Here is a 17,500-nt window from a genome sequence, read left to right on the forward strand (position 1 = left end):
TCTATCTATCTATCTAATGTAAAATGTGTGTGTAAAGATTACATTTTATTTATATCTACATCTATGTGCGTGTGAAATACTTGTATATACACACACACATATAATAGTTTTATAGCTGTCAAGTTCACTCACACACACACACACACACACACACACATATACATATATATATATATATATATATATATATATATATATATATATATATATATATCTGAGAAAGAGAGCTATATAGTAGTTGCGTTTCGCCATTTAAGAGAGTTTATGCAACGCAACTTACAAACGAGGAGAACAGAAGCAATTAAAATAAGTATAATAAAGTATATTTGTATTTGTGTGTAAGTTACAAACATCATAAAGCTCCGTGTAGTTTCTTTTAACGCATACAGAAAACGCATCATTAAAAAAAAAACACGAATAGGTAAATAGCGCTGTGCATCTGTTATGAATCAGGCCTGGACGGGAACGCGCGTCTTAAAAATAGCCTCGAGTAACGCGGGACGGCTTTATGATTTATTCACGGCGCTTCTTCTTTTTTTTCTTTTCTTTTTTATCACCGGCGCTTGACAGAATCTCTTTCCGGCACGATTGCGTTTCGCTGGAGCCCAGTAAGAGACGCTTCCTACAGTTAGGCGCGTGCTGATGAGGTGTGTGTGTGTGTGTGTGTGTGTGTGTGTGTGTGTTGTGGGACAGGCTGTGCTGTACTGTGTGAATGTGTCAGTGTGTCACGGGCAGCGTGGCCTACATTCACACACCGCTGCCTTCTCTTATATAACCCGCGCTTATGTAAGAAGCCCGAATCTCTCTTCTGTTTTTCTAGTTCTTTCCGTTTCTTCTCTTTACACTTGGGTTTTTTTTGGAGTTTGTTCTAGTGTTGCTGAATTGCTTTTTTTCCTTCTGTTGTTGTTGTATCGTCTAGTTTAAAATCCATTACGTAACACTGAATTCTGTTTACATTTTGGTTTTGTAGTTATGAGTTTGCTCTTGGCTGAAACGGTGGCCGTTTATCTGTGTTTTTTTTTATTATCATACAAAATGTAAAAGTTGCTCGGTGCACCTTTTATATAGAAAATTATGCACAACAGAAAGGCAATGGTTCTGTTATCAGATATCAAAATATACATCATACTTTTAAGTCTTATGTTCGGTCATTTGGTTAAAAATTCAGCAAAAACTTTAATAACGCGAAATATTAATATTGCAGCAGTTCAAAATGGCTGTTTACTATTTAAAGTATTTCTGTTTAATATCTATTATCTTTTTTTTTAAAGTAATCTAACGTACTCCTGTAACGCAAAGCTTCTGTGTATCGTTCTTCAGCGACACATGGTTCTTCAGAAATCATTTTAATACGCCGATTTTCTGCTTTAAGACACTTTTATTACAATTAAATGTTGAGAACAGTTGTGCCGCTTAATATTTTTGGCGAAAAGCAAAACATTTTTGATCAATAGAATGTTTGACACATTTTCTCCATTTCTTTTTTAAATCAAATTAATGCATCCTCGCTCACCTTCGTCCATTAGGTGTTTTGTTGGTTTTATTTCTTTGGAAGAGATTTTTTAACGGAGCCAAATATAATTTTTTATACTCTTAGTCGTATTATTTCTCGCCGCGAAGAAGCTGGGATGGCGTTAAACGCAAGCAATGCGTCCTTTGCCGAAGAACAAATAAAAAGTAACGGATTTTGCGTTCACTGTGTTCGATCTCCAGGTGGTTTGACTGAAGATGTGTAAGTAATGCTCTTGGAGACCCAGGGGACGCCATGTCAGAAGAGGCGATCTCAGGGAGCGACCTGGAGCCCAGCCTTAACAGCGAGGAGGAAGAGGAGATGGAGGAGGAAGAGGATGGAGAGAACGATGGGGACGACGAAGACGACGCCGCCGGTGAGCATTTGCGTTGAATATAGCTGGCGTCGCCGCTCATGCCTGCGCTCTGCTTTTAGCCCGTGAAGCGATTACTGAGCGCTTGGTGTTTCCTCTCAACAGACCAGCTCGAGAGCCCCGAGGCCGAGGACCAAAGAGATCCTCCCAGCCCGGCACCTACCTCACCGACGTCTGGAGACTCCAGCCCTGACCCCGCCTCCCGGCCGCCCTCCCAGCCCTCGTCCACCTCGCGGACCGGCTCTCAGCCCCCGTCCAGCCCCGACAGCCGCAGCAACACGTCTGCCAACAGCAACACCAAGAAGAAGAAGTCCAAAACCTCTAAACCTGCTCACTTGAGGAGGAACATCCGGTAATGAGGATTAACCTCCTCTTCACTTTGTGTTTTGGTGCTGCCACTTGATTAACTGCGTGCAAAATAAAAGCGTTTGTATGTTTACGCAAAAAAATATGTGACTTTTATACATGCAACATTTATAATCGGGTAATTTATATCACGTATGTACATGCAATTGTTTTTTAAATGCACGCTGTGTGTTTATATAGGCATTATGAACATATGCACGCTCGTAGTGTGAACGAACACTTCATCCGACAGCACTGATTTATTTTTGTTTTTATAAACATGTTTGTCGAAGCTCTATAAGCCACGGATCAAAGCAAGCACAACATTGCAAACTTTGATTTGAAATAATAAAGTAATAAAGACCAAGCTACAAAGCTGTGACTTAATGCGGGAAAGAACTATGTAAATATATGTAATATATAAAGAAACGCTTTCTTAGATGTATACATGAATATGTGTGTTTATATATATAATACACAGTACGTATATTTAAAGGGTGTTTTATCTAAAATTAAAAAGTTTTTCCTCCACTTCAGTTGCACTTGCATACACCGAAATGTTTCCTACTCATCTATATTTTGAAGGATTTTACCGTGGAGACCGCTTATTATTTCCCAGCAGTTGTATTTTGTAATTTTCGGGGTGATAAAAGGAGATATCCCTCTATTAAAAACCTTTGATTCAAATTTATCAGCAAAATGAAAGAATAATTTTGAATATGGCTTTCTCCGGTTTTCTCGAATCTATCCAAATGAGTGCTTTTTGAACGAGTTATTGCTTAATCTGCGTCTTAAAATGTACGCCTGCAATTCTCAATCTGATCAATTAATTCACTTACAATATTGTAAGCTATGCATGCATGCATTTAAGTGTTTTTAAGCATAGCATCTCAAGTCTCTGATTGGAGGAATGTTCTGTATAGAGCATTATGGGTAATGTAGTTTTTTGACACAAATTCAGCTGTCCATAATATTAAATATAAGTTGAATTAATACAGAATAGATGGCTTCAACAGACCTTTAGTGAACTACCTTGTAACTTACAACACGTCTGTTTGCAAAGGTTTATAAGTTATTGCTAAAAAAGATGTTTTTACTTCCGACGCCGTCATGCAGTTTTACACACTGCACACTTTTAACTGTTGTAAAAAAATAAATCGTATCAAGTTAAATTTTCTTAGCATGCATTTTGATATGAAAGGATGGTGAAAAACCTTAAATCTAGTCTTTTCTTTATGCTAACTAATATAAGTATCTCACAGTTTCTCTCCGTTTTTATACGGTTCATAATCAACCCCACTAAACTCTTATTGGTTCAAACCCTGTCCTAAATACCGATTAATCGCGCCACGGTTGTTTGTCTCCCCGGTAATCGTATATCTCACCTCCGACATGCAGGAAGGTCCTCAAGGAGCACCAGCTGGAAGCGGGAACCAAAGCCGCCCAGCAGGAGGAGCTCGAGCGACGGAGGCGTCTCGAACAGCAGCGGAAAGACTTCCCACTTCACGCGGGTGAGGCTCGCCTCTGCTCCTCTGCTCGGGTGTTGGTGGTGTTTTTACTTAATTTGTTGCGTTGTCGCCGTTGTCAGATCTACCCACTGCGGCGCCGGGTCCCAAACAGGAAGTGATCTGTCTGGACAGCAGCGGAGACGAGGGCGAGGCTAAAGAAGCTCCGCCCCCTCAGCTGCCTGCCCACAGAGATGGTAAAGTCAAGTATTAGTTCTAGTACAGTATTATTTATAGATATCATTGCTTTAAATTATATACATTATTATAAAATATTTATTATTATGTACAGTTGTTTTATTATTAAATATGCTTAATTATTTAAATATAAAATTTTATATGTTATATAATAATTTTGGGGAAACAAAGATAGAATTTATATATATATATATATAGAATTTATATAAATTTAATTATTATTAAACATTTACAAAGGATTAAAGGATTTTAAGTAACCTTTTATTATTTGCATAAATCGTTATAAATAATTTCAAATGTTTATTAGTAAAAATAACATATAAAGAACTTTTTATATAAAATGCATATTTCAGTAATCACTGATTGTAAATATTTAAATGTATTGTAATAAAAGTTTGATGACAATAAATATTGTGACTAACTATTATTTGCATATTTTAGTTGCATTTAAAAAAATTCTTTACTTTAAATTCTTTAAAATATACATTATTAATATTTTGTAGTTAACATGAACAATAAATGTATGCAAAACAAATATTTACACGTATGTTTAGTTTTATTGCATAATTTGTTTAATATGTGAGTGCGTGCGTAAATAAAATATAATTTTTAACACACAGATGTGTGTGTATATGTAGAATTTTATATGTAAAATGTTTAATAATAGCAATAATTTACTTTATACGTATGTATTTATTATCCTTTGTTTTGATCAAGTTTTGTGTGTATATTTTGGTCATTAAAAACCGTATGTATGTATAAGAAGCAGATTGTGGTCTAGGTATCTTGGTGATAATTTGTGTTCCTCCAGACGTGATTGAGCTGAGTTCAGGTGATGAAGACGCCCTGCGGATAAGCAGCGAGGAAGACAACAGCGAGGACCGCTCGGTCACTCCCGGCACCGACGAGAGCAGCGGCTCGCATGTGAACGACAGCCTCAATCAGCCAGACGCTCAGGGGAGAGTGCTGGTGAACATCAACCACCCCGGAGAGGAGGAGGACCTGTTCCTCGCCCCGCAGCTCGCCCGCGCCGTTAAACCGCACCAGGTACGCACACTCGCCGCCGTACCAGCGGCTCGGACGCGCGCGGAAGCCCTTTGCCGACGTCTGTTCCTCTGCTTTCAGATCGGTGGCATCCGTTTCCTGTACGACAACCTGGTGGAGTCTCTGGAGCGCTACAGGAGCAGCAGCGGCTTCGGCTGTATTCTGGCTCACAGCATGGGCCTGGGCAAAACCCTGCAGGTCATCTCCTTCATCGACGTCCTGCTGCGGCACACTGGAGCCAAAACGGTCCTCGCCATTGTACCCGTGAGTGTCCGGGGAGCGGAGACGGCCCGGGGTTGCGTCTCGCGAGTCTCATGTCTGCTCTCTCTCGTGTCTCGTCTCCAGGTGAATACACTACAGAACTGGCTGGCTGAGTTTAACCTCTGGCTGCCTGCTGCTGAGACCCTTCCCCCCGACACCGATCCAGCCCAGGTTTTACCTCGAACCTTTAAGGTTCACATCCTCAATGATGAGCACAAGTACGATCTTTATTTGCGCTCCATCTTATTCTTTAGTGAACCAAAGCAAGGGTGAATCTCACGGAAAGAGACAAGACCGTATCTAGACCATATTGCACTTCAAAATCAAAAGACATTATTTATTGATGATTAAGCACATTAAATATTTATATAATTACTATTATCATAAATGCATAGTTGAGGTAAATAGTCTAGTAAATTAATTACAAAATGACAGTAGTAACAAATGTCAACAAAACAAAAATCAATAAACATAATATTCATAGCATAGTATTCATATCATTTATGCTTTTTTTTCATGGTGATTTAAAAAAATAAATAAATTAGAGTATGAAGAATATAAATATGTGAACTATTTATATGTGAACTCATTATTACTAATTTATTATAATAAATGTGGAATTATAGTAAAATTAACAGATAGCAGTGATTTTTATATATATATATATATGTGTGTGTGTGTGTGTATTTTACGTGTTATTTATATGTATGCATTTATAAATATTTCTATTTGTTAATGTTAATTTAGTGCAATTTGTTATGAATTCGCATTTTGCCTTATTTTTATTATTAAATGTAAATTTAATTTTACATTGTTTTTACAAATTAATTCTAGGAATTAATTTGATAGGATTATTATTATAAGATTATTAAATAGGATTTTATTAATAAAATTAATAACTAATAAAGTTTAAATAAGAATAGATTTTTCAATGTACTTGGATATTTATCATAATTATCAGCTATTATAATTAATTAAAAAAATTATATATATATATATATATATACACACATATTGTTAACATGTATGAAACTTCCTGACATGTTACAGCAATGTATTTAGAGATAAAATGCACTTTTAACAGTAGTGTCACAATAACAAAATAGGCTAAGTATTATCTATTTGTGAGATCTACCCACAAAATGAAAAGCGTGACCTCTCACGAAACGTTTGTGATCTTTGTTGTTAAAGTGTTTACGTGTGTTTTTTTGCGTCTGGATCAGAACCACAGTGGCCCGGGCCAAGGTGGTGGAGGACTGGACTCGTGACGGAGGGGTGCTGCTAATGGGCTATGAGATGTACCGCCTGCTGTCTCTCAAAAAGAGCTTTGTGACCGGCCGCAAGAGGAAGTCCAAGAAACCCGCGGGACCTGTCATTATAGACCTGGACGAGGAGGACCGGCAGCAGGAGCTCATGAAAGGTCCGTCGGGGATCCTGGGGGGAAGTGCACAGTAACGAGTTATTTTTTTTTTTCACGTCTTATTTTCTCTGTGGTGTTCAGGGATCGAGAGAGCGATCTCGCGGCCCGGGCCGGACGTGGTCATATGCGACGAGGGCCACCGCATCAAAAACTGCCACGCCAGCACCTCGCAGGCCCTGAAGAACATCCGCTCCCGGCGGAGGGTGGTTCTGACCGGATACCCGCTGCAGAACAACCTGATCGAGTACTGGTGCATGGTGGATTTCGTCCGGCCTGATTTCCTCGGCACCCGGCAGGAGTTCAGTAACATGTTCGAGCGGCCCATCCTGAACGGCCAGTGTATAGACAGCACCCCGCAGGACGTCCAGCTCATGAGATACAGGAGCCACGTCCTGCACAGTCTGCTGGAGGGCTTCGTGCAGAGGTCAGCTACTACCAAAACCTGACCGTGTGCAAGTTAACAGTGTTTTGAGCTCAAGCGTTCCACTTTTTATTATTGAGTATTAATATTATATTTCATTAGTGTATTTAGTATAATTTATGTTCAGATTTAAATGTAAAAAAAAAAATAGTCATAAGTCATTAGTTAAAAATAAATATTTATTATTGTTTTTGACTTATTATTGACTTATTTTTATGTGTGGTGGTAGTAGTAGTGATGAATATGTATTTTTAAGTTAATTTTTTTATGTCATTATTTGCTTACAGTATTATTATGTGACATAATTATTGTTTACAAATTATTAGTTTACTATTTAGGTTTTTGTTGTTGTTTACTAATTATATTTATTATTATTATTATTATTATTGTGCATCGTTAACAATTTTCATGGATTTATTTAATTTGTTGTTATTACTCTTATTATTATATTTGAATTATAGAAAATAACTAGTATTTATTAGAATTTACATACATATTATTGTTTGTTTATATATAGAAAATGTTGTTATAGTAAAATAATATTGTTATAAAATATTTATTGTTTATTCAGTATTTACGTTGAGGTTTTGATCATTTTTAGTATTATTGATTTATTATTTTTTTTGCATATCTTTTTTAATTGTTACATATTTATTGTCTCTGTTTTGTTCACACTTTTTGCTTCTCGTGTAAATTGAAGGAGGTTTAGGTACAGGACTAATATGCTGTTTTTGTGCGTCTTGGAGAAGGATTATAAACTGAAGCTAAACCGTTTTCTCTCCGGCCAGGCGAGGTCATGATGTCCTCCGAAATCAGCTTCCGGCGAAAGAGGAGCACGTGATCCTGGTACGACTGTCCCGCCTGCAGAGGGCGCTCTACACGGAGTTCATGAACCGCTTCAGGGAGGCGGGGAACACCGGGTGGCTCGGACTCAACCCGCTTAAAGCTTTCTGTGTTTGCTGCAAGGTATTTCCCCCCCGAAGACGCGCCTGTTGCATGCCTTCTATACGGAGGCGGAGCACTTACGACTCCTTTCTGTGTGCCTCCTGCAGATCTGGAATCATCCGGACGTTTTGTACGAGGCTCTGCAGAAGGAAAATCTGGCCAACGAGCAGGATCTTGACCTGGATGACCTCAACTCCACCAGCGGGACCCGCTGCTCCGCTCCGGGGATAAAGGGCAAGTCGTCCGACCCGGCCAACAGCAAGATGGCTGCTCTGGGACCCCTGAACCCCCTGCACGAGAAGGCCAACCAAGTCATCACATATGAATGGGTAAAAACCGCCTAACCTCGAATGTGCTTCACACTTTAAATTGAAACCGAAACGTCAGAGGCTCGTTTCACAGTCAGTTTTCTTCCCAAATTTGTTATGAGTGGTTGTGAAAAGCTTCAGGAAAAGCCCTGCGGTTTTTGAAAATGCAGATAAGACGGTTGTAAATATTGCCTAAAACGAAACTAAAATTAACAAAAATTTTTAAGTGAAACATTTCAACAGTATAAATTGTAATGTCTGTTTTAGTTAAAATATTACCTTTTTAGATATTTATACTTTTGCAAATGTGTATTGTTTACACTAATAATAAAATAATTAAGATTATAAGTATTGTTTTCATATATTATTATTATTATTATTATTATTTATTTATTTATTAATTTACCATTTTATTTTTAGTTTCTGTCAAAAAATTGTCAAAAAAATGTTTTTTTGTAATATATATATGTGTAAATTAAAAAAAAAATAAAAAATATATATATATATACAGCACAAATTTTAATTATTACAAATTTTTTGCAGTCCTGTAATGCATTGTTCACTTTCACATTTGCCTTTAGCTTTTTCTTGTAATGTTAGATATATAAAGAAAATGGTCATGTCTCAACAGTAAGAGCCAGCTCTTTTTGATACTGCACCTTTAAGACACGATGTTTGCCTGTGTTTTTAGGCTAAAGACATCATGAGTAACTACCAGACCGGTGTTCTGGAGAACTCGGCCAAGATGGTTCTGCTTTTCCACCTGATCGACGAGAGCGTGAAGCGAGGAGATAAAATACTGGTTTTCAGGTGGGCGGTGTTTGCGGTTTTTCTGTGTGACGGTGTGCAGATGTTTGTCTTTTTCTCTAATCTCCGCTCGGACGTCCTGAGCTGTCAGTTGAGCTGTTATTTCTCATTGACCTCGACCTGACGCTGGCTTCTTTATCTCGCTGTGATTCTTGCAGTCAGAGTTTATCGACTCTTACGGTTATGGAAGATTTCCTGAGTCGGAGACCCTTGCCGATCCAAACAGAAGCTGGGACACACAACTGGGTCCGGAACATCAATTATTACAGTGAGTTATCAAACGCTTGCTGATGGTTAATAAAAAGGTTAATTGCGTGAAAATAAATAAATACATTTATTAAAAACAAATAAATTTTAGAGTGTGGTAGAATTTTAAAATGAGAAGATTTGTGTGATTTTTGAATGTTTAATGTTTACAAATATATAATAATAATAATAATAATAATAGTAATAATTCAAATGTTTTGAAGAAAAAAAAGACAGCTATATTTTTAAAAGCCTTATTTATACAGTGTGAGATGAATAATATTTGTTATAAGTGTAATAATAAAATAAAAAATAATCATAAAAATTAGTAATATTCATAAAATGTTTGCTTTAAGTCATATTTTAAGCTTTTTGTTTTACATTTATTAATGAATACAGTTTGTGACCCTGGAGCACAGTCGCTGGGAGTATATAGTAATAGATAAAAATACATTGTGTGGGTCAAAATTATTATTATTTTTGCCAAAAATCATTAAGACAGTAAAAATCATGTTTCCTAAAGATATTTTATGTTTTTCCAATATATTTTCCTAATTCATTTGGACAACTTTAAATGCGATTTTGGTAATATTTAGTTGTTGTTGTTTTTTTTGTACCCTCAGATTCCAGATGATCAAATAGTTGTTTATTTACTCAACTTTCAGATATTGTATAAATCACAATTTAAAATAAATTGACTAACATGACTGGTTTTGTGGACCAAGGTCACATATAACGGTTATTATTATAATAATATTTTCAAAAAAAATTAATAATTGGTGTCCAAATAACCCTTTTTATTGTGTTCATTCATCGTTGTTTTCATTTCTGTGGCCTATAGTCCTGTAAGGTTTGTTGTAGGTTTAACATATTTTTTTGTCATTTTTCCAGGGTTGGATGGGAGCACATCGGCTTCAGAGAGAGAAAGACTCATCAACCAGTTTAACGACCCGGGGAACACTCAAGCCTGGGTCTTCCTGCTCTCCACCAGGTGAACCGGAGTGTAAAAATATGCCGCAAACGATGTCGGCCCGGTTGAGGTGTGAACTAACGGGAGGCTGTTGTCTGCAGGGCTGGTTGTTTGGGGGTGAATCTGATCGGCGCCAATCGCGTGGTGGTTTTTGACGCGTCGTGGAATCCGTGTCACGACGCTCAGGCCGTGTGCCGCGTTTATCGTTACGGCCAGCGCAAGCCCTGCCACATCTACAGGCTGGTGTGTGACTTCACGCTGGAGAAGAAGATCTACGACCGGCAGGTGTCCAAGCAGGGCATGTCTGGTAAGAGTGCGGGGAGGTCTGGGGGTGTTTTTGGGCCTTCGTGTGAAAACCGCTCTGACGTAATGATCCCATGTTGAGCAGATCGAGTCGTGGATGATTTGAACCCTGTCCTCAACTTCACGCGCAAGGAAGTGGAGTCGCTGCTGCACTTTGTGGAGGAGGAGCCTGATCCCAAACAATCAGAGCTGGTCCCTGGTGAGGACTTGGAAATCGTCATTAAACAAGCCTGCCTGTTATATCCAAACCTCTTAAGCAAGGTAACTACTCTTTCCACACCAGCTTTCAAATGCTAGTATCCCGAACAAAACTTCCACTCCACAAAATTATGAATCGAACGGTTGGCAAGCTTCGCTCGTTAATATTCATTAGGTCCTGTTGACGTATTTTCTTGGAGCAGTTCTGCATGTGTTTGTACGCCACATATATTATGTAAACAAACTTTTAGATGCAGCTAATTATGATTGGATCATTTGACAGCACTACTACATTTGACAGAGTATTAATGGCCCTTTTTTATATTTCCGGGTTTATCGTCATAGTAGGGTTAACTTGCAACTTGAGCAAATGGGAATGTAACAAATCTCTGTTACTTACCCATTCACTTCTTCAAAAGAAACCATGTCAAGAGAACAATGTCAAATTAACCGCTGCATTAGAAACACCCTTGCATTAGCATGAATTAGGACGAGCTTACGTTTCTTCATGACCCTACTGCAACATCCAATCACAACCACAAGTTATTTTTTATCAGAATTTCACAATTGGAATATTTTAGACACAAATGAAAAATCTAAATCCTACAATGCATGAGGTTTAACTTAGGAACATTTGATTAATATTAACAAATACTAAGTAATTCTGGCGTCCTATGCTAACATCTGCTTTCCTCACCAGCAACCCTTCCATCACGAGTCCCTCCTGATGGACCGCAAGGATTTGAAACTGACCAAAGCGGAAAAGAGAGCAGCCAAGAAAAGCTACGAAGATGAGAAGCGGGCGTCCGTGCCGTATCAGCGGCCCTCTTACGCACATTACTACCCAGCTAGCGACCAGAGACTCACCAATATCCCTGCCTTCAGCCAGAGGAACTGGTGAGTCCGCCGCAGAAACCCTAAATATAGCACCCTTCTGTTTCGAGAGTGCTTAAAAACTATCCAAACCTCTCGTTCAGGCGGCCCCCTCCTCATTTAGAAGAGAAACCAGTCGCAAGCGTGAGGCCGGTTCAGTCCACACCCATTCCCATGATGCCCCGACAGGTACCCATGGGCGTCCCCAGTTCAAGCGCGGGATTCCCCGTCAACTACCTGCAAAAGGCCGGCGTTTATGTCCAGCGCGTTGTCACCACCACTGGTAAAGACAGCTCATTTGTAGAGCCTGCCGCTTCTTGTTCCCAGCTTGTTTCTTCAAGATTTAATTTCTTTGCTCTGCAGATATTGTGATCCCAGGTTCCAACAGCAGCACGGATGTCCAAGCCCGGATCGGTGCGGGAGAGAGTATCCACGTTATCAGAGGATCCAAAGGTTACCCCAGTTTACCGAGCGTCTGCCGTTCGTTGAGTTTTGGTAAGGTTTATTCGCTTCATATTCTGTCATTTGCACTGCAGGCACGTACATCAGGACCAACGATGGGAGGATATTTGCCATTCGCTCTGGAAAGCCGAGACCACCGGAAGGAGGAGCCACAGCTTCAAGAGGTGTGCTAGTTTACTCGTTTGTAAATTAGCAGCTCTTCTGGCATAAATCTGAGGCAAAATTATATAATACAAGCGCAACGTGTACAGTTTTACATGAGGTGGTTTTCCATAGAAAACCATTGTGAGGAAAACACTGAACCATGGATCTGCGTTCCTATGTAAACTACACATTATTAGCACAGAGATTACCAAATTTTTACCGTTTTAAATATATTAAGGCACTTTAAGTGTTTGTTTGTGCTGTTTAATGTTTGAAATATGCAATGTAAAATAATGTATTATTGTACAAAGTTCACCATTGCACATTCTTCCAAATATGAATTTTTGTGCCTTTTTGTTTTACATGATCTAGAGGTCTGAATAGGATAAACGCTTTAGTACCGTTCCAGCAATATTTTGTCCTGTTCATGCCATTTCAAGGCCCATTGATAAAGATAGAGGCAAAATGCCGATACTTTACCAAGCTGGTGTGCACAATCAAAAAACATTGAGAATATTGAAAACTTAAAACTTAAACATCTTTCCTAACAACATTAATTCAAAATTTGTTTGGCATAGTATCCCGCAGTCGACACATGGGTGTCAAGACCTGTTTTTATAGTTGATGGTTCAATCCAGGGGTGTGAAACTCATTTAGTTTAGTTCAGACCCTGCTCCAACAGACACACCATGTAGCTTTCCAAAAGGTCTGAAGAACCTGATCACCTGGATCAGGAGTTTAATTAGGGTTGCATATAAACTCTGCAGAGCTCAGGCCCTCCAGAAACTGAATTTTACACCCCTGGTTTAATCCTTTTCTGGGGTATAATGCTACAAATTTTCAGTGACAACCTTAGATTTCTACCTAGTAGTCTGCATAAGCATAACAAAATCTCTCTCTTTTTCATAGAGGACTCGTGCCCTCCCTTGCATTCTGTCAGTAACGGTCGTGCATCGCCTCAGGAGCCAAAACGTTTAACCCCCGAGACTCTGCCTCACCCTTCACCCCAAGACAGCCCCAAGTTGCTCCGAGAATTCCAGAGTAACAAGGACGCGGTTCCAGCAGGAGACGACTTGTCATCTTCAGGCACACCCGAACCCTCAGGAGCGGACAGACCCATGCAGAACCCAGTCCGCGTCCCCGACCAACACCGGCAGCTCGGCAATGACATCGTGTCATCTGTGGACGTTCAGAGTTTGAAGCGGAAGCTTTTGGAAAGTCGGACATCCAAACCACCGAGCACCAAACGGACCTCAACGTCAGCCGGTGCAGCTGGGAGCTACCCGGGATTTCCTTTAAGCAGCGGATTCGGGTTTCCGTCCATGGGGCTGAACCCTGCCTTGCTGGGCGCGCTGGGTCACATGACTCCCCCCGCTCTTGGGAGCAGGTCGCACCTCCTGCAGCAAGCCGGTCAGGCTCTGGGTGACCTACATGCCATGTTCCCCACTGACCCGCTCGGACTCGGCGTGTCCAGCAGCACTCTTTCCTCAACCTGCTCGACCAACACCACATCCTCCAGCCACGCTGGAATGCTGGCCCCTTCTTCATCCTCGGTGCCCTCTTCGTCATCGTCCTCCACTTCCTCCTCGCTCCCACCCTTCCTCATGAACCCCGGCATGGCAAGCATGCTCTCCGGCTTCTCGGTACCATTTTCCCAGCCTCTATTCCCTGGGTCCCTACACCCAAGAGGCCTGTCCTCTACCCCAACCCCTGCCTCCACTGCCTCTAATTTCCTCTCTTCCTCCAGCCTGCTGGGGGCAGCGTTCAGCCGCCCCGACATGCACCCCTCACTCGCGGAAAACGGCGGGAGCAGTTCGGACGACGATGTCATAGAGGTGATGGGCCAGTGATTGGCTGCCTTGGATTCCGTTGTTCCAAATGGAAGCATCCTATTGGACGGAGCTGAAATTCTATAAATCCAAATGCTGAATATGCATGGAGTTAAGAAAGCCGATTATATATTTTTCTTTACCGCAAGGGACCAGAGCACAGGGCTACCGTGAAGAGCCCTAGGCGCATCTCTCTCACGAGGACCTGGACACGGACCTGATGAATTCCCTCAGAGAGAATAGCCGAACTGAACCGAACTTAAATGTGATTGTCTTTACAGACTGTTTGCATTCGTAAGAGACGACTTTAGAGATACTTAGCTGTTTGCTAGACCTTGTAGCATCACCCGGAATGATAAACGAAAAAACATATGTGACCTTTTTTTATTATAATTGTAAGTACTACTATTACTTTTGTAAACGGTGGTCCTACATGAATATTCATATTCGTTTCCAATCGCAGACTGGGCAACGGGGAAGGGGGAGGATTCGTAATAATCGAATCGCAGAACGACAGAAGCCATGCCTAGCGTTAGCACCGCCGAGACCTTTTTGCTTTCCTTTTGAGAAAAAAAGCGACAAGGAAAACCTTAAAAACTCGAATGTATTTTCATGTTAGCCTTTAAAATTTGGTGGAGGGACGTAAGTTTAGTGCGTTTAGTTCGATATTAGCCTTAAAGCAGACAAACGGATCTGTGTTCTCGTTCAATTGCGTAGCAAACAAAATCATCCGTTGTTCTCCATCGGGATCATCTCACGAATGTGTAGACTGTTATGCGACCCTACTAGCCGTCGTTTCTTCAAAACCTGCGCTTCTGATCATCTGCGCGCTCATTCAGTTTCGTCCGTGTTGGGGCCACAGTCATGACCAAAGTGTTCGTCGGGCCGTTTCGAAAAAATCTTGATGTGTTAAACGTTTGTGTTAATGTTGACTCGCGCTGGTTGACCTGTGACTGACAAATCCCTCAGCCAATAACACTGTTCATTCTCTGTGCCTATTAGAGAGCTCTTTATTTTGACTCCTCCCACAGTCTGCTTTCCGGTCGGCAGACGCCCACATTGTGAACTCCGGCCTGAGTCTGCAGACGCTGTTATATAAATACAACGGTGTGCATTTTACATGTGATTATATCTTTCTTTTTTCTCGTTGTTCTTTGAATCTTCGTTTTGTAACTCCTTACGGCATACCTATGTATTAGTTTTTGTTGTTGTTTTTTTTTCTCTTTTAACTATGTACAAACTTACCAGAAATATTTATTTATAATGCTGAAGAGTAATTCATTTTCATTCTTTTTTTATTTTTGTACGTTTTCAACCTTTTTTTTTTTTTTTTTTTTTTTTTTTTTAAGAAGGAAAAAAAAATCCCTCTACCCGAGAGACGCAGGGTTTGTTTTTGGGTTTTTTTTTCCCCGTAGGTGAGTTCAAGACCACGATCTGTGAGCGATTCAGCAGTCGGGACACGCAAACACACGCAGGCTCATACAGGTGCTGTCCCGGGAGGTGTCCACATGTCATCTCATGTCCCAGCATGGAGAGGAGTACATTCAAATGACATTGTATTTATTAAATATTGTTTTAACATAAACCTTACTCCTCCTGTATTCAGAATAACTGTGTGTGTGTATATACATATACGCATACACACATATATACATAACATACATATATAAACACATACACATAAAATGTAGTTAGTAATTATTAGTGATAACAATAGGCGGTTTTATGAAGTTAATTGAACAGAAAAAAGTGAAAATGTATAGGATGAAAAATCTACATGTGTCATTTAATCATAAACATAACCCGTTATAGCACAGAAAAATAAAAATTGGCACAAAGGTTAAATACCTGTAGCTTATAATTCAGTTTTTTTTTATTTGTATAAAATAATACTATACAAAAAAATGATTATCAAAAATTATCTGTAAATGTCATTAAACAACTTCTGTATAATAATAATATGTACGTTTTCGACAGTTTTTAATGATCTACAAACTGTTTACTTAAACGGCAAAAAGACTGTGCGACATTTAAATAATTTTTTTTTTTTTTGCATAAGATATTACCACTATGTTAATAATATAAACGCATAAATGTTTTCTCTCATGATTGTTTAATTCAACAAAAAATTTTGTTGGCATAAATATTTCCTGCAACAGTTTCGTTGAACAGAACGTGTCGGACTGGCGCTGATAAGCGCATGCAAAAACGCGTAAAAATTATAAATCGTTTAATAAACGCAATCTTTGTTCCCGGCGTTTAAGAAAAATAGTTGCCTTGTCGTTTGCGCCAAAAAACATGCACTGATGAAACGCATTCAAAAATATAAAACGGGTATAAAAATATTTGTTTTTAGGTATTCAAAGTTGGTTGCGGAGCACACGTTCATAACAAATAAAATGAGTCCGGTCCAGCCGATGGAGCTGGGTTTCAGTACTGCATTGGCTTGCGAGCCATGTAAGCGTTCGTGACCTGACTCATCACGACCAGAGCGCACAGGACGGGACAGAGCGGGGCCAGGGCCCCTCCGAACCCGCCGGCGACGCCGCCGAACCACGCCGAGCGCAGGCCGAGGAACAGGCTCGAGCTGCCCAGCAGGTACGCCAGCAGGCCGGACGCGGCGTGGTAGCGCTTCAGCTCGGCCCTCGACCGGCCCCGGGCCAGTTTGGGGTGGAGCAGCGGGAGCCCCCCGAGCGCCTGCAGCCCGGCGGCGGCCACCGTCAGGGCCCCGAGCGCCCCGTGCCACGTGCTGAAGTGCGGCTTGCCGCCGAGGTGCTTGTTGTAGAAGACGGCGGCCAGCCCCGCGACCGCGCAGCACACGCACGAGCCCTGCAGGAGCCAGTGAAGGCGGCCCTTGGCTTTGTGCTTCAGCTTCTTGACGGGAGACGAGTAGGGGTTGAACAGAAGCACGGCCTCCGTCATGAAGAAGGAGAACTGGAGGATGGGCGTGAGGGAAAACACACACACACACACACTCGTGAGGTAGGAGATCACATTTATTTACATGCAAAGCTATCAAGGCATGGCAGAAATCGAGTCAAACTCACAGCGAGAGTCATGAGGAACGGATGCCACGAGAACAGACCTGTTAACAAACACACAGCATATATATAAAAGCATTATTTTTGTATAAGCTGTTTAAAGGCTGTACATCTATTTTTCCGAGAGACTATGACCACAAACCCATAAAATGCATATCAGTTAAGTATATTTTCAGAAACTTCACTAAATCCCTATGAATGCAGCGAAGTTTGTTCACTAACTTTAGCCTCCAGCTACACGCTATTAGTATTATTACACTGCTGTAACTATTTACGCTTATTTCATGTTTTATTTTT

The 17,500-nt window shown here is 40.4% G+C and overlaps 2 protein-coding genes across 4 annotated transcripts in view; one reads left to right on the forward strand and one right to left on the reverse strand.

Moving 5' to 3' along the window:
* rad54l2 (RAD54 like 2) overlaps nucleotides 1-15,281 on the forward strand; it is a 16,949-nt gene extending 1,668 nt beyond the window's left edge. For 2 of the 3 annotated variants that reach the window (XM_043222552.1, XM_043222553.1), the window contains exons 2-22: nucleotides 1,714-1,886; nucleotides 1,989-2,235; nucleotides 3,627-3,739; nucleotides 3,817-3,930; nucleotides 4,743-4,978; nucleotides 5,057-5,239; nucleotides 5,321-5,454; nucleotides 6,460-6,656; nucleotides 6,738-7,080; nucleotides 7,866-8,043; nucleotides 8,130-8,351; nucleotides 9,022-9,140; nucleotides 9,296-9,405; nucleotides 10,275-10,374; nucleotides 10,455-10,660; nucleotides 10,742-10,917; nucleotides 11,555-11,751; nucleotides 11,832-12,010; nucleotides 12,091-12,180; nucleotides 12,264-12,353; nucleotides 13,243-15,281. In XM_043222552.1, coding sequence (XP_043078487.1) covers nucleotides 1,766-1,886; nucleotides 1,989-2,235; nucleotides 3,627-3,739; nucleotides 3,817-3,930; nucleotides 4,743-4,978; nucleotides 5,057-5,239; nucleotides 5,321-5,454; nucleotides 6,460-6,656; nucleotides 6,738-7,080; nucleotides 7,866-8,043; nucleotides 8,130-8,351; nucleotides 9,022-9,140; nucleotides 9,296-9,405; nucleotides 10,275-10,374; nucleotides 10,455-10,660; nucleotides 10,742-10,917; nucleotides 11,555-11,751; nucleotides 11,832-12,010; nucleotides 12,091-12,180; nucleotides 12,264-12,353; nucleotides 13,243-14,183 — 4,296 coding nt within the window. In that variant the 5' untranslated portion in view covers nucleotides 1,714-1,765 and the 3' untranslated portion in view covers nucleotides 14,184-15,281. Of the gene's footprint in view, nucleotides 1-1,713; nucleotides 1,887-1,988; nucleotides 2,236-3,626; nucleotides 3,740-3,816; nucleotides 3,931-4,742; nucleotides 4,979-5,056; nucleotides 5,240-5,320; nucleotides 5,455-6,459; nucleotides 6,657-6,737; nucleotides 7,081-7,865; nucleotides 8,044-8,129; nucleotides 8,352-9,021; nucleotides 9,141-9,295; nucleotides 9,406-10,274; nucleotides 10,375-10,454; nucleotides 10,661-10,741; nucleotides 10,918-11,554; nucleotides 11,752-11,831; nucleotides 12,011-12,090; nucleotides 12,223-12,263; nucleotides 12,354-13,242 lie in introns of all 3 variants that reach the window. The other variant, XM_043222554.1, reaches the window with a different exon arrangement.
* Nucleotides 15,282-15,705: 424 nt separating this feature from the next.
* LOC122327539 (transmembrane reductase CYB561D2) overlaps nucleotides 15,706-17,500 on the reverse strand; it is a 3,240-nt gene continuing 1,445 nt past the window's right edge. The window contains exons 2-3 of the mRNA XM_043222977.1: nucleotides 17,210-17,247; nucleotides 15,706-17,096 (exon numbers count right to left, since the gene is read on the reverse strand). Coding sequence (XP_043078912.1) covers nucleotides 16,593-17,096; nucleotides 17,210-17,247 — 542 coding nt within the window. The 3' untranslated portion in view covers nucleotides 15,706-16,592. The remainder of the gene's footprint in view (nucleotides 17,097-17,209; nucleotides 17,248-17,500) is intronic.

The sequence above is a fragment of the Puntigrus tetrazona genome, chromosome 22, assembly GCF_018831695.1.
Source record: "Puntigrus tetrazona isolate hp1 chromosome 22, ASM1883169v1, whole genome shotgun sequence".
Taxonomy (NCBI): Eukaryota; Metazoa; Chordata; class Actinopteri; order Cypriniformes; family Cyprinidae; genus Puntigrus; species Puntigrus tetrazona.